The sequence below is a fragment of the Sinohyriopsis cumingii genome, unplaced genomic scaffold, assembly GCF_028554795.1.
Source record: "Sinohyriopsis cumingii isolate HCF-2022 unplaced genomic scaffold, ASM2855479v2 utg001414l, whole genome shotgun sequence".
Lineage (NCBI taxonomy): Eukaryota > Metazoa > Mollusca > Bivalvia > Unionida > Unionidae > Sinohyriopsis > Sinohyriopsis cumingii.
Genome location: NW_028315997.1, coordinates 450,225 through 470,278, shown reverse-complemented (window position 1 = coordinate 470,278; position 20,054 = coordinate 450,225). Strand labels below are relative to the sequence as shown.

Genomic DNA, 20,054 nt, shown 5'->3' with positions numbered 1-20,054 from the left:
AAATGCTATTATACCTGATAGGTTTGGGTGGCTTTAGACGATACCGCAGAGCCATTAAATTGAAAAGGTCGAGGATATTCCGATTGTTCTTATTCTACTTCCAGTTCAAAGATGGCGACGGTCATACGTATTAAACGGCATCGTGTTGAAAATCCGATAGAAGCGTTACTTATTTCATGTAAAAGGAGACGAAATCAAGATTTGAATGAAACAGACAAGGATGGAGAGCTCCCTGAGCTTACTAGCATTATAAAATTTGCTGGAACAGTGAATTCCAAGGTAGTGATTAGGTGTCACAAATTTTCGTGGATTTCTTTTTTTGTTTCACACACAGGTGGCTGGCGCAAGATCAGTGTTGGAAATAACAAAGCAATAATGTGAAGGAAGAAAATCATACCGAGTTACAAAATGACCTTAAATTACTCCTATGACCAGCTCTGATACTGTTCCCAGTCTGTCATAATGTATGTGACGCCATGTATCCAAGTCACATCATGTTAGTCTAGTCCTACATGTAAGACCTGATGCTGATACTTATGTTGCGGGCGTCAGGGTCTTACTGCCTAACTAACAACACTGTGTAGTGTATTCTGATGTCGACTAACATCGTAACGAAAGTAAAATTTTCAGGAATATCTCACACAATGGGCAACTTAAATAACGGCGCCAGTGTAGTCACTAATTTCACATCAATTTAGGTGAGGTTAGGAATGAACTAATTTTCTGTTGCCTGTAGATCAGGGTCTATCTTGTTTGTTCTACTGATTACTCCTAACACGTTGCACAGACCCAGCTCTGCAGGCACATTATACCATAGCAGATCTGGATATATGCAGTTGGATTCCACTTAAAAGCTAGTATGTACAGTAAGTATTCTGAAGAGTAGTTTGTTCATATTTTTGTTTATTTGTATGATTCCAATTTGATAATTTTTGTGTATCAAAAAGAGAGAGATGGGATCATGATATTAATATCTACACATATTTGGACTGTTCCATTAGCAATGGTATGTTCTGAATATTTCATTGAGGCATATGGATATACTTTTTTGTCAGCTGTACATATTTGTATAATAAGTAACTATTTATATTGTAAATTCATGTATCTATTTGAAGGAGCTGGGTATCTTGCAACATGTCAGAGATGCAATACGAAAGGAGAAACTAGAGAGAGAATACAAACAACACCAAGTGCTTAAATCTGATATTCTACAACAGACTAGACAGCATCGAAGACAATCAACAAATGCGAACAGGTATGGTATGCCCATGTGTATTTGCATTAGGTTTTGTGGCAGAGTGACATTCAAAGGCATGTAATAGCAATTTACCTTTTCAGGTTTTTAAAATTTAAAACAAATATTTTATAAGGATGACAGGAAAAGACACAGCCCTGAATTGTTAACAATTAACAGTTGTATAAAAGATGTTCTATATAAGTCCAGTACATTGATGGTCTAACAATAATTTGGTTAATGATCAAAAACAAAGTCCAGAAAGATGATCATGGTTTAAAAAAATACAGGAAGACAAAGAGCGTTTTTTTATTTTTTCTGTACACACGTAATGATTTTCTATTCTCAGCTAATTTCATACGGGTTATTATTTACAGAATCAAAACCTTCCTGTTTGACAGTATAAGAATTTGTTGATTTGTTGAAAGCGCATGAGGAATTTGTACTGATTTAAATGATATGTTTTCTAGGTTCAAGGTCATTACAAGTCACAGAGCTATCAATTTGGCTGATCTAGATTCATCAGACACATTGAATCAGTCGGTATCTGATGTGAACCCCACACAGTCACATCAGAACAATGGTGCTGAAGATCGGCTCAGCAGTGAAAATTCTGATCCAGAGACCTATGGTCATACACATAGAATTAGTGATAAAAATGGACACAAATACAAAAGTGATGTGAACAGTAGTGAACAACAGAGTGGAGTATTAACACATAGTGCACCTTTCAGCAGAGAAGGAGATGGGAATCAACAAAATACACCTTCCAGTGAATCAGAAGCTAGTGACAGACAAACTGATAATACTTTCTGTTTAATTGATGTGGAGCCGGAAGGAAATCTTCCACAGAATTCAGCACACAGTGTACGTAAGATAGCAGGTTTTAGTTTATTCAAAAGTGCATGGGAAACAAAATAATACTTTTGTGTTTGAAGAACCTGTTTGTATATTGTGTTCATTCATTGTGGGAAGTAGTACACTGCAGTTTTAAAATCAGGTATGATGTTGGCTAGAAACAGAAAAAAAATTTCTGTATAAAGTAACATTTCTGTGTTTTTCTATATACCAGTGCAACAATACTGTACTTGTTTATTTTATGGGTAGTGCTTTAAATGAGAACCAATGATATTTTTGAATATGTTGTAGATATAGACCTGAGTCGCATCATAATGAAGTTTTACCTTCTCAATTTAGTGCTGACATGCAGTGAACCATCAATATTTGTCCAAATATAGGCATATTTTTTTGCTGATCAACACTTTCTTTAAAAACCTTTTTTCAGCTGAAAAATTGGGAAAAGTATTTTTTTAATAAAAATGTAAATTTTATTTTACAGTAAGATGTAAAATATATCTGGTTGTATGCATTTTTTTTAAAAATACCCATTATGTGGGTTAAAATTGTCATGTATATATATAGTACATGTAGGTAGCTGTCTTTTTCATGTAAAATCTGGCTGAGCATTTGTGTATTATACTGTGAACAGGGCATTAATTTGGTTTGTGGTTTATCATGTGTATCTTAATGTGAAAAGGGTATAAATATTCTGTATGGTTCATCATGTGTACTTTTATGTGAACTGGGCATCAATATGGCATGTGGTTTATCACGCATACCTTAATGTGTGTAGTGCATACATTTGGTATGTGGTTTATCATTTGTACCATACTGTCAACAGGGCATAAATATGGCTTGTGATTTATCATGTTTGGCATACTGTCAGCAGGCATACATTTGGTATGTGGTTTATCATTTTTACCATCCTGTCAACAGGGCATAAATATGGCATGTGATTTATCATGTTTGACATACTGTCAGCAGGCATCAATTTGATATGTGGCTTATCATGTAGATCACTCTGTGACCAGTGTGTAAATAATCTATGTGGTTCATCACATGTACTTTAATGTGAACAAGGCATACATTTGACTGGTGGTTTGTCATTTGTATCGTACTGTGAATAGGGTGTAAATTTGTCATGTGATTCATCATGTATGCCATAATGTGAACTGTTGGTAACCATTGTACATGGTTCATCATAACAATCTGTGGGTCAAACATGCAGAAACTAGATATAATATATACTTGAAAGGGGATCATTAAATCATAAGTAAATTGAATTTCTAACCATGTAGTGAATTGATGTGTCAAGTCCAGACCAGAGCTTAAGTGCTCTTGAATGGATTTCATCCAGAATTAGTACATGTAATATAATCCATTTACCTAAGAAAAAAAGTGCTTTAGATATGAGAAGCAGTAGCATGTCTTTCAAGGTCTCTGTTTCTAAAACTAGGATATGCCCTTGTATTTAATGTTTGGACAGTAAGTGAAATTCTCTTTCATCATTTTAAAGTAAAATTGATACGTACGTTTCCCTTTACCCCCACCCCCCCAAAAAAAACCATGACAGCAGTTTTTGTCCTGATGGGTGGAGATTAGCTATGACATGACCCTGCATTCATAGTGTCATCCGTCATAAGTCCTTCAAGAGTTAGCCATTTGAAGCTCCTTCACAAAAAACACTGGTCCAGTTCTGCCCATATTTGGCAAAGAGCATCCTGGAATGAAAGATTTCTGCATTTTGCTGATGATGCTGATCCTTGCTCAAATATAGCCACTATTACCCAACCTAGAAGGGGAAAAAACTTGAAATAATTTCTTTTCATAAACTGGTGAAACAGAATTTCATTACCATCTTTGCGGGAAGATCTTAGAAGTTATTACAAATTATGCTCATCCACATTCAGATATGACTGCCATTACTACAACAAGCAGCTGATATTAAAAATAGAAAAGCCTGTGAATGACTTCTCTGAAATCATTTAACAAAATTTGAAAAACCTGACAAAACACATCATCAAATAAAGACCTTTCCAGCTTGTAACAGTGATATCTGATTTGAAATGTGGCTGTCATTATTAAACATAGAAAAACCTTTACACAACTTATGTTCCAACATGGGTGATTAGAATTCAACAAGTCTTGACTAATTGCATATTGGTTTGAACACCATTTAAATTTATACCCATGATGCCAAGTTTCCATCAAATATGGCAACGTTACTAAAAAATAGATCAACCTTTTAATGACTTCTTCCCAAAAAGTGCTCAACAGAATTTAAACAAATTTGACAGAAAGTGTTCTGTCATGGAAGGTTTTCAGGTTTGTACCACTGATGTTGATCTGCCATCAATTATAGCAAATTTTTAAGAAAATAGAAATAACTTGAAGCATGCATGCAAATTACTCCATATTGATCAAATAATTGTTCAAACTGAGTGCATTATTAGCTTGTATTATTGCACTATCTCTCAGAATATGTTGAAATGTGTATAATAATGATCACAATCATTATGATGTAAATAAAGTCACATTTATCTATAAAGGTCTCACTTTTGGAACCTAGTTTTTATAAGCTGCTTGTCATTAGATCTATGTAAATGTCTTCTAATTATGTATAAATGGGACTTAATGTACCTGACCTTAATGGACAGCTGCAGGGTTGGACAAATTTAAATTCAGATAATAGACCAGTGGGAAACCAGGAAAAGTGCTTAAACTCAGGGTTGTTATTTTAATTGTTAAGTTACGTTAGCCATTACTATTCATTTTTAAGTATTTTTGTAGATATGCTTTGGCAAACATGAGTTGCCCACTTTTTGCTACGTGACCTCAATGTATTGTAACCCAGATCCATCATTCTGGTTGCCCATGGTATCTGGACACAAGATATATCAGACTCAGAAATGACTCCTTTATTGAGGTGACGACTGTAGAAAGTTTGACTAAATTATTTTATTCTGTATACAGGTGTCAAGCAGTGAAATTACATGCAACTCTGTACCCATGATCAGAGAGAAGGTGCAGCTTGGAGGAGGCAATAGAGGGGAGGAGGAATATGTGTATGATTTGTACTACACCAACAGTCATAATTTTGACTTCCGTTTCTTGGAAAATATTTTCACAGTAGAAGCCCTACAGCAGGAACAGGAATTAGTCAATGGTGATGACCGTGAATATGAAGAGGTATATGATGATGATGATGACAGTAATGATGAAAATAACTGGAGAAATGACTATCCAGATGAAGACCCAAGGTTCTTTGAGAATGATGATGCAGATATCTATTACAGAGATGGTAAGTTTTTCTTGGCTTTGATTTGGTTTTCTTGGTTACATGCCATTCTGCAGCACATAATAAGCTATGCAGAGTAGCCTGTGCATATAGTGAAGTAAAAATCAGAGAACTACTAACCCACAGTAAGCTAATGGCAAGCTTTCTCAGATACCCATTTGTATTGAGGTGAGATTTGAGTGATCTTTAAAGACAAGCACTTTAGACCACTTTGGCCCCCAAGTTTCTCATGCCTGAAAGGGGAATTTAATATTCTAGTCACCATGCTACATGAGTATATGCAAAAACTTTTATCATGCATTGTTCAGGTAGATTAGTGTTGATTGCAGATTACTTGACTACTAAATGGGTACTTTCGTCACAGAGTATTCAGGTAGAATAGTGTTGGTTGCAGATTGCTTGACCAATACATCATTAAATTTTCATTTGGATATACATTTGTAGCCGATGGGTCACAAGTCTGAACAATTTTATGGTAGCTTACTATGTCAAAAAATGATTGTTACCATTCTGGAGTCAATATTTCTGATTTAGTTTTATCAGACTTGGAATATTGGTTTATATCATTAAAATCTTGGATGAGTTCAATAATGAGCAAGATGCATGTGTATTAATGTCATCTTTTGCATCTGTTATGTATGTTTGTTTGTTTTTTTTATGGGCTTTTTTTTATTCCATTACATGCTATTGTAATGTAATTTTGTTTACTGGATTTGATATTTTCTAGAAATTCAGTTCATTTTTTCGAAAACCTAATATTAGAACTTTGTATCCAATGCTGACCTTGATTCAGAATAAGTAAGAGCTGAAATACACAACATTTTTTAAAAATTTTTTATATTCATTCTTAGTTTGGTATTTATAGGGTGAAATTGAGGCTGTACTGGGAGTATGTGACTTTAGACATGTAAATAGCCTCTACCTTGTTATTTTGAAATTCTGGTTTTAGTGGAATTGCGCAGTAGCCAGATTTAATAGTGATGTTTTGAGAAAATATATCAGTTGGGCTTTTAACCACTTGGAATTCAATGTGTTTGTTTTGTTGTGTCCAGTTTAAGTTGAAATTCTATTTTATGGAATTATTAATTCTTTTCCCTGGGAATATTTAAGTGCTTATCCAGAATTCTTGGACAAAGACGTTTATTGAAATTTTATCTGGAATTCAAACACCAGAATATTATTTTCTTTGGTTCAACAAAGAACTGTTGACACTTCAGTACTATACTGAACACAGTATACGCCATCACCTTCCATTTTGGATGTTCGTTTCGGACTCAAATTCATTAGAACATTTCATCACTGCATTATATGCCATCTTGATGTATCAGTCCCTAACCCTCCACCTTTATCTGCTACTAAGAGAAAGCTCCCTATGATAAATAGAACCAAACTAATGCATGACATCCAAGCTAACCTAACAACTTGCTTACCTCCTACAGCAGAACAACTCAATAACTGCCTGCGTTCATTGCTTGACAAACATAACCCAGCTACCAAGTGCAGAGTATCAATTCAAAAGTGTTCTCCATGGTATAGCAGTGTTACGGACCAGCTTCGCACTGCTAAAAGAGACCACCATAAAACTGAGAGGCTTTGGCTTTCCACCAGACTAACTATTCAAAAGCAAATCTATGAAGCTGCTAAGAAGAATGTCACAAATATAGTCCATGCAGCGAAATCAGCCCTCTCCACTACTAAGATCATGGAAAGTTCCAGCTGCAAAGAGCTCTTCAAGATTACTAACAAGCTAATGTCAAGGAACAAATCTACACCACTTCCAACTACCTTCTGTCCAGTTGACCTTCTGGACATGTTTGCAAATTTCTTCCGTGACAAAGTACAAACCATTAGAGATAAGCTTGACACCACAATTTCAATTGACTCGTCGTCACCATACAGTTGGGATATAGAATTTGAGCGGCAACCATTAGCAGTAATTGAACCTGTCTCTATGGATTTCATACTTACAGTCCTGATGAAGAGTGCACCAAAGTCATGTGAACTTGATCCAATTCCAACATCACTGCTGCTTGAGTGCTTAGATCCAGTATTGCCTTCACTAACTGATGTTATTAATACCTCTCTCTCATCCGGGGAATTCCCATCATTTTTCAAAACTACCATTGTAAAGCCTTTGCTGAAGAAACCAACACTAGATCAGAACGACTTAAAGAACTACCACCCAGTTTCTAATCTCCCATTCAAATAAAAAATCTTAGAAAAGTTTGTTTTATCCCAGCTTGTATCTCATCTAAATTCAAACAGTCTTTTTAGCAATGTACAATCTGCATATCGACCTAGCCACATTACTGAAACTACACCTCTAAAAATAGTTAATGATTTCTGCGTTAGATAGCGGAAAGATTACAGTCCTCACCCTCCTTGATTTGTCTGCAGCATTTGACACAATAGACCATGATATATTACTTCACAGTCTCCAGCATGTATTTGGCATTCATGATACAGCCTTACTGTGGTTCAAGTCCTACTTGGTCAACAGGACACAAATTGTATCTGCAAATGGAATACACTACAGCCCAGTTGATCTATGTTGTGGTGTTCCACAGGGGTCTGTTCTTGGACCTGTTCTGTTCATTCTGTACACTCAGTCACTCTCAAGTGTCATAGATCATTATCCAGTGTCTCACCAATTGTACACTGATGACACCCAAATATACAAATCTAGCCACCCAGCTGAAGTTGATGCTACCATCCAAGGTGTAGAGAGGTGCATTTCTGACGTGAAACCATGGATAACATGTAACAAACTGCAGATGAAAGATGATAAAACTGGGGCCATTCTGATCACAACACAAAGACTTTCTCATTCACATCCTTTACCTCAAACAATAAATATCAGTAACACCAACATTAAATTTACACAATCAGTACGAAACCTAGGTGTTACTCTGGACAGTACTCTCACATTGCACCAACATGTCATGAACATATGCAAGGCTGCATATCTTGAGCTGAGATACATCAGCTCAATTCGCAGATATCTTTCAGTTGATGCCACGAAAACACTTGTGTGTTCATTAGTGCTTTCAAGACTGGACTATTGTAATTCAATTCTTTCTGATTCATCTCAATATCTGCTCCAGAAACTTCAAAAAGCTCAAAACACAGCTGCTTGGATCATACTTAGAGCACCACGATCAGAGCACACTTCCCCACTGCTCTGTACCCTACACTGGCTATCCATTCGATACAGAATCAAACACAAAATTTGTTCTCTGTGCTATGTTTCACTGTCGGACTCTAGTCCAACATACCTATCCGACCTCATCCATGTGTACACACCGACAAGATACTTACGCTCCTCTTCTGACAATCGTATACTCATTATTCCCACTATGAAAACAGTCATATGAACAGCGTTCTTTTGCATACCAGGGCCCAGCAACGTGGAATGAATTGCCCACTGAACTTAGACACAAAGACACAGTGATTACATTCAGGAGGGCTCTCAAAACTCACTTATTTCGACTGCAAGAACAAACTTAATGACCTAATAATGTTTCCTACCTTAAATATTCTCAGCATGTTTTTTTTTAATGTTTTCTAATTTCATGGTGTTTGTTTTTGTAATCATATCATTATATGTTATTTATTTTATATGTGTTGTCTAATGTTGTAGAGACATAGAGCTTCTAAAGATTAGGCGCTATACAAGGTCCTCATAATTATTAATATTATTATTATTATTATTATTGGCTTGTGCAAAGAAATAAAGCAACTCTTAGCAATTTGCACATATATTGTCTACTAGAAGTCATCATTTTGTTTCATAAATAGTCTGGTTTCAGATTCTCTTTCATTCTTTTGTGATTGTTAAACCAGTTTGCACATTGGCATGACAAATCTATATGATCTGATCCAAATTATATATAGAAAAAAGTTATGGGTGAGATCAGAAATGAATAGAAGTTTAAAAATGCATTTTACTGTTAGTAAAAACAAAGTTATTGTTTTTCACATTGATGAATATGTTTTACATCTTGTCCTTTTAGATATGCATGAATTTGATGCAGAAGAAGCTCAGGAGGGAGACTTGGTCAACTGGATGTCTTCTAGATGCAACATTGGTGAGTTACAAAATTTAATTTGGTTTCTGCGAGATAAATTTACTGTGAATTAGTGGAGTTTAGTGTGGTTGCAGCTATAGATTGATGAGACTGAAACAGGTTCCTGTTTCAGTCTTGTGTGTAATTATTTATATGAGATACAGTCACAGATTTCTCAGTCCACTTTCATTTCTGCTGTTTACCAACCAAAGAGTCTCAGATTTCAATCAAATATGGCTCACAGCCTTATGTTAATGAGACCTTGACGAAGTCACAATTCCATGACATCATCATGTATACGAGTTGTGCCTTCTGATTGCAAGTTGCCCTGACTTTGGTTTCAGCAGCATAACTGAGGTGTATTGGATTTCAACCAAATTCGGCATTCAGTTTTATGAACCCAGATTGCCTGTCCACCTGACTTTGGTTTGTGTGCATAACGTTACCGTTGTCAATTTGTCACACAGCTTTGTACAGAGGAGAGCACTTGAATGGGTACAATAAGGTCCAGCTATGTAGTCCAGCAGTAATCACCTTTTCTGTTGGTTCACACTTTTAGCCTGTGTAACTCAGAGCCATTCAATGTATTCTGATGCAATTTGGTATAAATATTGACTCATGGCCCTAGATGTGCTTTATATGTTTTTTTGTCTCATCAGCTCCATTTTGAATAGAGTTATGGTCCTTGAGAATCAGCTTCATATCTTCACATGGTCTTTTGATTGTAACCAGGATAGTACTACAGCCTTTGCGCCTCATTTGATTCCATTTTGTGAGTGATTTGCATGTAGCATGTATCAGGTCTTAAAGTTTGGAGCTATTGCCTTTAACATCAATATTAAGTCTCTACTACAGCATGTCCTTACAACAAGCATTGCTGAGGAATCATTTAATATATTCTTTGTGTGTGCATTGTTTGTCTCAAAATCTAGGCATGACTTATATGGGTTACCATCTTGTTTCATTTTGGATAAAGGTATTGCCCATGACAATTTGATATCATGATATGTGATGTTCCTTGTAACTGCCATGGTTCAATAACCATCGAACATATTCTGATGCAATTTTGTATGAACGTAGTTTTATTGACTTAATGTGCCTTGTTTGGGTTTGCACTCATTCAGAAGAGTTATGGCCCCATCCTTTTGACTTTAGTTTCTGCAAGACAACTTCACCAAAATGTATTGGATTTCAACTAAATTTGGTTTTCGGCTTTAAATTGATGAGACCTTGAATGAATATAATATAAAGCAGTCCACAGTATCATTCAGATGAGTTATGGCCCCTGATTGTTCATTCCTTCATACTTTGCTTTCCATAGCATAACTTTACTTAGGAATGTTGCCCTTAAATGCCTTTTCCAATCTTTGGTTTTCCAACAAAAATTCTTCTGTTTATGAGTCCTGCTGCACAGTTTTGCAGAGAGTGAGGTTCATTGCAATGCAACAATCACTACTGGCTATAGTTGACAGCATTAAAAATAATTTCTGGGAATTTTGACCAAAGGAACTGAATCTAGTTTCAGCACCAGAACTTTAATGTGATTGGGTTTGTAGGATTTTATTTAAAATTGGCATGCAGGTTTTTGTTCATGAAAATTTTAATGTGTTCAGATTTTAGCATTGCATCATTACATGAGTATGCACCCGACTGTCAATCTCTCAATTTTGTATTCTGCAGCATTACTTTACTAAGGTCTGTTACATCTCAATCAAATTTTGAGTCCTTGAAAGAATTTGATATCCAGCGTGCAATGACATCATTTACAGGGGTTATTGTATGCTGCTTGCCGATCCTCCTGACTTTGACTTGTGCAACCTAATTTTACAAAGATTTCTTGGACTTAAACCAGACTTACTATGCTACTTTATATTTACAAGACCTTGAATGAGTTTGAATTCCAGAATTCCATGAGATCATTTACTGGAGATATTTCTTTTGATTGCTTTTCCACTTGACTGGTTTCAGCAGCACAACTTTACCAAGGCTTATTTGATTTTATCCGTTCTTTGCGTTTGTCTTTCTGTTGATGAGACCCGGAATGTGTTTCAATTCCAAAACATCATTTACAGAAGTTATGGCTCCTGATTGCCAATCCACTTAACTTTGGCTTCTGCAGCATTATTTCACCAAGGATTATTAGATTTCATCCAAATTTATCATACATATTTATATTGATGGGATGATTAATTTGGATTCCCATCATTCCATGTCATCATTTAAAACAGAAAGGATCTTTCATTTTTAAATCTAGTGCCCTTGACCTTTGATCTAGAAGCCCCGCAATTAATAGGCCTCTACCTTTTCTCAAGGATAAGGAACATACCAGGTTGTCCTTATTTGACTCAGATCAGGGTTGGTTTCATATCATAACATACCAGGTTGTCCTTGTTTCACACAGATCAGGGTTCCATATCATAACATACCAGGTTGTCCTTGTTTCACTCAGATCAGGGTTTCATATCATAACATACCAGGTTGTCCTTCTTTCACTCAGATCAGGGTTTCATATCATAACATACCAGGTTGTCCTTGTTTGTCTCAGATCAGGGTTTCATAACATACCAGGTTATCATTGTTTTACTCAGATCAGGGTTTCAGATCATAACATACCAGGTTGTCCTTGTTTGTCTCAGATCAGGGTTTCATAACATACCAGGTTGTCCTTGTTTCACTCAGATCAGGGTTTCATATCATAACATACCAAGTTGTCCTTGTTTCACTCAGATCAGGGTTTCATATCATAACATACCAGGTTGTCCTTGTTTCACTCAGATCAGGGTTTCATATCATAATATACCAGGTTGAAGAAAAGGAGACCACATCAAAGCAAAAGATATGGAAACATGATTGTTACCTTAAAATCTGGATACTGGCTTGTCCATGTTTTGACTAATATCAGGGTTTCATATTATAGTCAAAAGCGCTGGTCAGGGAACTAGACTAACTTTAATAGATCAACTCAGATGCTTTAAATTGCACATATTTTTTTCATGCAAAACATCAGCATCTGTATGATCAAGCTGTTGCTTACAGTATTTTCTAAAAGTGGCATTCAAGAAGCAATGCATGTTTAAAATAAAAGGGGCACTCAGCCTTTTAAAAGGTTCAAATAGCACAGAAAAATAAATATAAATATTCTAAATTCATGGGGAAAAAAGCGGGATGGGTAGCAGTTATGTTTATTGGACATGATGTGTTAATTTTATCTCATGGTGGGAGAAATGATTGGCATTGCCATGTGAAATTGGGGGCGTGGGTAAAGAATTACATTAAGTTGAGAGATAGCAACAAGCCATTGAGCTTGTATGGTTTGGAAAAATGCAGGTTTTGAAACTACATTGGAGGTAGTTACGGTTTAAGTTGACTTCACAATTTTTTTAGTTGAAAATGATATTTGCCATTGACGCATTAGTCTCCACCTAGACTTTTGAAGTTTTAAATGCCTGTTTTCTATCTTTACAATATCAGTATATGATATAAAACCGTAATGACAATTGGTCTTATATAGGGGAAAAATTTTGACTGATTTACTGAGGTCTGTTATCAGTTGGCAGGTCTGCAGTTATTTTGCAGAAACCACTATGTATGTGGGCAGACAGGTTGACATTGCTATTGCTATATAGTACATATAACTGCATGAGAAGCTATGTGTAGTTGAAAGCATCTGAGATACTCCAGCAAAGTTAGTATGGTTCCCTGATTTTATTTCCCCTTCGGTAGGAGAAATAAAAAAAATCTATTTCCAGTCAAACCTAACAAAAACTCTATATCATCTGCACAAGTTAAGTTTCCTTGGCCTGATCATTATAGATAGACTATAGTTGGGAACAGACAGCTCTGAGTTGGTTCTGAGGCTAAGTTGAAAGGTCAAGGTCACTTTAATTTTATTTTATTTGTTTGGATAGCTGTGGGTGGTCAGAGAGATAAGCCATTCTGTTTATAACTGTTTTCTTGTGCTTTAATTTCAAGGGTGGGATATTGTAATACCCTTAATTTCTTGTCCATTTGTTTGTCTGTTTGTTACAAATTCTCCTAAACCACAGGCTGGAAATTTATGGAACATTTTAGTTGTATTGCTATCTGCATGAAGGGTATCATTCTTGGCTCCTTTCCCTGGGATCACTATGAGGAGGTCATGGTCAAATTTACACAAATGTCACCTGAAAATATGACCCACTTCATATATTTAGTCATAGCAGGAGTGTGTGTCATATCTTTCATGGATTTTGTGTACTGACCTATGGTCAGTGTTGGGTATGGGGACTAGGTACAGGGGTTGGTGGGGGTGAATGACTAGTTGGAATATGCATAGAGTGGGAATTTGTTGCAGAAAGATTTGCTTGCAAACAATGAGATTCAATTATTAATGTCTGCAGCAATTTGCTTTCCTTGTCAGGTGCATAAATTCATTGGAAATGTTCAATTTGTTAAAACAAAACTTAAGGATGATATATTTAGTAAATGTCTTTATATAATTTACACTGCTGTTTTTGCCTTAATACACTGTGAAGAGCAGGCCTTAATACACTGTGAAGAGCAGGCCTTAATGTGCTGTTGTATCATGCACCAGACTATCAGGGGTTTAGGTCAAGGCTTCTGGATGTGAAATTGCAACTCAGGTTTTGATTTTGTTCTGTGTATGATTTGATGCATACAGTTTGGTTTGGTTTGAATATATTTTACATTTTAAAGCACATCAGTACTTTGTAGGTTATATCATACTAAGGCAAGTATAGTAAAGTGCCTTGTTCAGGGACACATCACAGTAGCTGGTCTGGGCTGATCCTTCACCACTGAACAAGCACAGCTAACAGATAAACCCTAATCTGCCAACACAGCAGCAGATCTCGGTCTGTTCATTGATTAGGAAAGTTGTGTGAATTTGAGTATGTATCTGATCCACTAATCAGTTTTATGAGAGATGATAAAGCTTTCCTAATCAACATGCTGTATTGATTTTCCTTTTGCTATATAATCTGTACAGAATAGACATTTATTGAAATTAATGGAACTACGTTCTTATGGTGTATTCTTGGCATCTGTCCGTCTACGAGAGACGATGGCATAGCTCCAAAGTACGCTTTTGCTTATCCTTCTTTTTAGCTCTCTTTTCAGCTTGCTTTATTCTTCTCTTTTCCTCTGCGTTTTGAACTCCCTGCCTGATAGCTAGACGCCAGCTGGAACGGTTGTTTGCACAGCTCTCCCAGTCGTTGACATTGATGTTTGCTGTCTTCATATCCTTCTTGCAAACATCTTTGTAGCGCAGATGTGGTCGTCCAGTTGGTCGTGCACCTTCTGCTAACTCCCCATATAACAGGTCCTTGGGAATGCGACCTGGGTCCATTCTCTTGACATGGCCGAGCCAGCGAAGGCGCCTCTCGCTGAGTATGGAGAACATGCTGTTCATGTTGGCGCGTTCTAGAACCTCTGTGTTGGGTACTTTGTCCTGCCACTGGATGTGCAGAATGTGCCGCAGACATCTCAGGTGGAAGCTGTTGAGTTTCCTCTCGTGTCTTGCATAGGTGGTCCATGTTTCGCTGCTGTAGAGAAGTGAGCTGAGCACGTACGCTTGATAGACACACAGTTTGGTCTTCTCTGTGAGGTTGGGGTTGTTCCAGACCCTCTGGTTAAGTCTGGCCATCACTGCTGCTGCCTTGGCAATCCTGCCGCCCACCTCAGAATCAATGGAGAGTGAGCTGGAGATGTTAGACCCGAGGTATGTGAAGTTCTCGACAACTTCCAAATTGTACCCATCGATGGAGACAGAGGGAGGGGAGTCTGTGTCCTGTGCCATGACATTTGTTTTCTTCAAACTGATGGTCAGTCCAAATTCCTTACATGCATGGGAGAGGCAGCATACCAGCTGCTGAAGTCCATCTTCCGTGTGTGATGTCAAGGCTGCATCGTCGGCAAAGAGCAATTCACGGATGAGTACCTCTGTGACTTTAGTCTTAGCACGGAGACGGGTGATGTTGAACAGCTTGCCGTCAGCCCTGGTATGGATGTACACTCCCTCGCTGCAGTCCTTGAATTCGTACTGGAGAAGCATGGAGAAGAAGATGGCAAAGAGCGTCGGTGCAAGGACACAGCCTTGTTTGACTCCACTAATGACTGGGAATGCTTCAGATGTTGCGCCATTGAAGCACACTGTGCTGTGCATGTTCTCGTGGAACGACATAATGACAGCAAGCAGACGTGGGGGGCAGCCGATCTTCTGCAGGAGTCTGAAGAGTCCACTCCGACTAACCATGTCAAACGCCTTCGTCAGGTCTATGAAGGCAATGTAGAGGGGCATCTGCTGCTCGCGACACTTCTCCTGCAGCTGACGTAGTGAGAAGATCATGTCTACAGTTGACCTGCCGGCTCGAAATCCACACTGGGATTCTGGGTTGACACGGGAGGCTAGGATCTGCAAGCGTGCCAAGGCAACACGGGCGAAGGCCGTGGTGTAGGAATGGCATTATTAGGTAATGAGGTTCTGATTATCAACATGGGTATTGGTTTTCCTTTTGCTATATAATCTGTACAGAATAGACATTTATTGAAAGTAATGGAACTACTTTCTTATGGTGTAGGAATGGCATTATTAGGTAATGAGGTGCTGCTTATCAACATGGGTATTGTCAGTGTGTTTAGAAAGGATTTACATGGTGTCATGATCAGTAATCCTCCATGTTATCAACATGGGTATTGTCAGTGTGTTTACAAAGGATTTACATGGTGTCATGATCAGTAATCCTCCATGTTGGAGAATTTTATTGATTCACAAAGTTGGCAATATATTATAGAAAAAATCATGTCTGCATTCAGTACTGACTTTTTCGGTAATAGGCATTGTTTCTTAGAATTTCATTACACACACCTTTAAATGGCAATCATTCAGTTTATTTGGATCCTTTTGTATCCATATTTATATGGAAGGTCATTATTTACATGACCTGACAAACACATGACAAAACTCAATGTTTTAAGTATGTGGAGATTTTTGGATGAGGTCAGTCTAAAGTTGTAATCCAGTACAAACTGGATTAAATGTTGCATGATGTGATGCCACAGTTAAAGCTGTGCATTTTGTAAATAATATTTGCACTACCCTATATTGTGATGATTAGATCCAATGTGCTGTTTCCTTGACCCAGTTTAGTACCAGGCCAACATTGTAAAAGTCCATTGTGATCAGTAATTTTCATCTAGAAGTTTTCTTGATCACAGTTGAGATGTAGAGCATTCAGTAATCAGGACTGAATAGACATTGGTTTAACAATATTGGTCTTAAATTTTAGAACAACAATTAATATTTAATTTAAGATCTCAGTAAATTTGCCCGCATGACCATATAAACCTACAATGTAGTTTTGCACATCAAAGAATTTAACAGATTTGGGTAATGAAACTGGAAGGAGAGATTGAGAATGGGTTATGATCTCCTTGTGCATAATTATATGAATTATACACTTGTTTCAGTTAAATAACAAATGTTAACTACTCAACAATTGGGTCATTTTAATCTTTATGTGGCACAATAGTTCTAGATTATCTGGTCACGTAGAATAAGTAATACAAATGTTTTGATCAAATTATTTAAAAATGAAAGATGGTCCTAGTGGGTGATAAAGATGTCTAGATAAAATTGTTTGAAAATAAAACATAGTACCGGTGTATCACTTATAGGTATATAAAAAAGTGGTATTACTGTTTTTAGAGGATGGCCATGATCTGTCAAGTGATGAGGAGGATTATGTATATGGCCCTGACTTACCTGGAGGAAGAGGGCTGTCATATGACTCTTACCACTTGCGTGTCAGACCAAAAACAGAGGAATATAACAACACCATTGAGGAGGATGAGGAGCACGATGCTAATGACTGATATAAACTGGAATAATTTTAATTCTTTTAATTTTCATGGCTGATAAATGCATGTACTGAGATAAAATAAATCACTGCAACCATAATGCATCCTTAAATGTGGCTTTTATTTAGATGTTTGTATGTAATAATGTATGCAAGTACTGTACCTCCTTTTTTTAGGTGTATGTATGTATATATATATATGTAATAATGTATGGAAGTATTGTACCTCCTTTTTTTAGGTGTATGTATGTATATATATATGTAATAATGTATGGAAGTACTGTACCTCCTTTTATTCAGATGTATGTATGTAATAATGTATGGAAGTACTGTACCTCCTTTTTTTAGGTGTATATATGTATATATATATATATGTAATAATGTATGGAAGTACTGTACCTCCTTTTTTTAGGTGTATGTATGTATATATATATATATGTAATAATGTATGGAAGTACTGTACCTCCTTTTATTTAGGTGTATGTATGTATATATATATATATGTAATAATGTATGGAAGTACTGTACCTCCTTTTATTTAGATGTATGTATGTAATAATGTATGGAAGTACTGTACCTCCTTTCAGAAAAGATGGAATGTGTATTCAACTAAAGGGAAGAAAAATAGGGTGGAAGATAACAATCTTTTAAGCAATATAAGGCATTCAGAACTTTAAAAAGAAAGAAACTGAATGTAAATTGTTTTCTTACTGGATTTGAGAAGAATGGAATAATCACAAAACCAACTACACCCATAAAATGGGCTAATGCAATTCCCACAGACCATAAGGTTAATCCTTGCCCAGATTAATTCATTATTATGGTGGGACCACCAAAACATGCTTACATCCTTCCACAATCTATCCAATGGAAATTTTTATCATTGAAAGTGATACATTGTATGACTTCATTTTCATGTAAAATTCCCCATTTAGCTGCCCAATACAAAAAAAAAATCAATCCCAGTGTGTTCTTTTTTAATGTAGTAGTAAATGTGCAGTGAAAATATTTTTAGTTTGAAGCCTATTTTGCATAGTATTTACTTGTATGTAAAAAAAATTGTACATTTTTTTAAAAATGTTTCAGTCAATCAGTTCATTCTTTCAAACATGTTAACAACACACACAGGCTGGTTCTGTAGCTCATAAAATAATTAGTTGCATGTAACCAACTATAATATGGAGTGCTACTTGCTTTTACTTTTAATTTTGAATTATGAAATAAATAGATCAGTTCTAGATTAATTGAACAAAAGTATTTTGTTTGTAGTTGTTTCTGCTTATAATAATGAAATGATCATGAAATACCATATACACATTGATAATTTGGATCCAGCTGTAAACAGCGGAGATGATGTAGCAGATCAAGGTCTATGTTGTTTGTTTCTCTGCTTGTTACTAACAAACTGCATGGACCCAAATCTACTTATACATTGTACATGGGTAGATCTAGGTCTATATGTCTGTGAAGTGTGCGATTGGGTCCAACCAATATTTGAATATTAATGGTACCATATTAATCTACTGATAAACCCATGCTTAATATCTGCTTCCCCACCCCCCTTAAAATGTAATGGCTGATAAACCCATGCTAATGATCACACCACCACCCCCTTAAAATGTAATGGCTGATAAACCCAGGCTTAATGATAGCTCCCCCACCCCTTAAAATGTAATGGCTGATAAACCCATGCTTAATGATCGCATCCCCGCCCCCTTAAAATGTAATGGCTGATAAACCCATGCTTAATGATAACTGCCCCGCCCCCCTTAAAATGTAATGGCTGATAAATCCATGCTTAATGATAGCTCCCTGCCCCATTAAAATGTAATGGCTGATAAACCCATGCTTAATGATCGCACCCCCACCCCCTTAAAATGTAATGGCTGATAAACCCATGCTTAATGATTGCACCCCCACCCCCTTAAAATGTAATGGTAAATGTTAAACCAGAAGACATATTTGATAATAAACTGACTGTACTTTTAAAAAATGTTTTCCTGCACTATTGTGGAAGAAATGGATGTAATTCTTTTTATATTTGCTTACAATGATTTTACTTTACTCACCTAAATAAAATAATTTGGTAAGAGCGAGGTATTTAAATATGGAAATTGCAATCTTTTTTCATACCTCAGAAGAATATTTCAAAATTTATGCAAATGTATTTCAAACTTTTGCAAATGTTGCTAATCCAGCATCAAATATGGCTGCCATTACTAAAAGTAAACAGGCTTCTTTAATGACTACTTTACAGAAATTGTTCAGCAGAAGTTGACCAAAGGGTTAAGGTTATGTATGAATTGGTTTTGGCTCTTAATCTCTATATTCCTTAAATGTGTATTTCATTTTTATCCAGGACAGATTTTAATAAAGGAAAGCAACCAGTGATTTTCTTCCTTGTGGTACATACATTTGTGAGTTTCAGATACATTGGCTGAAAGCTACTGTCATATATACCACAAAAACACACATCCTAAATTGTGCATTTGCATGCAGTATGCATAATATTCAATTATAAGACTAATCAAACTTGAATTTTGTTTTGCAACATTGTTCAAATAGTTTGTATATTTAGGTTCACTTGATTACTTCTGACTCCTATTTTTGTTTTCATTTAAAACATTTTTCTCATGTTTATGTTTTGCACCAACTTGATATCAAAGTCTTGAGAGAATCACCACAGAAATGATAATTTATATACTTCTTGATCCTTTTCCTATCAAAAATGCAGTGCAAACATTTTAATAATAGCCAAA

General features: G+C 36.2%; 1 protein-coding gene across 3 annotated transcripts; it reads left to right on the top strand.

Annotated features, from left to right (window-relative positions):
- The first annotated feature begins 81 nt into the window (after positions 1–81).
- On the top strand, positions 82–19,684 carry LOC149772519 (putative RNA polymerase II nuclear localization protein SLC7A6OS). Of its 3 annotated transcripts, none has more exons than XR_016417685.1 (7): positions 82–279; positions 1,116–1,255; positions 1,705–2,101; positions 5,048–5,375; positions 9,386–9,460; positions 17,145–17,472; positions 17,773–19,684. XR_016417685.1 is itself a non-coding variant. In XM_089947680.1 (6 exons), the coding sequence occupies exons 1-6, from the start codon at positions 112–114 to the stop codon at positions 17,309–17,311; spliced, it is 1,275 nt and encodes a 424-aa protein (XP_089803806.1). In that variant the 5' UTR covers positions 82–111; the 3' UTR covers positions 17,312–19,684. The 3 variants fall into 3 exon arrangements, 1 of the variants encoding a protein (XP_089803806.1); XR_016417684.1 differs by having other exon boundaries at positions 17,145–17,643; XM_089947680.1 differs by having other exon boundaries at positions 17,145–19,684.
- The last annotated feature ends 370 nt before the right edge of the window (positions 19,685–20,054 follow it).

Bases quoted from the DNA above. Each gene is read 5' to 3' on its own strand.
- LOC149772519 (XM_089947680.1), top strand. From the start codon at position 112: ATGGCGACGGTCATACGTATTAAACGGCATCGTGTTGAAAATCCGATA. The intron at 280-1,115 runs GTAGTGATTAGG...ATCTATTTGAAG, and splicing joins CTGGAACAGTGAATTCCAAG to GAGCTGGGTATCTTGCAACA. The intron at 1,256-1,704 runs GTATGGTATGCC...TATGTTTTCTAG, and splicing joins CAATCAACAAATGCGAACAG to GTTCAAGGTCATTACAAGTC.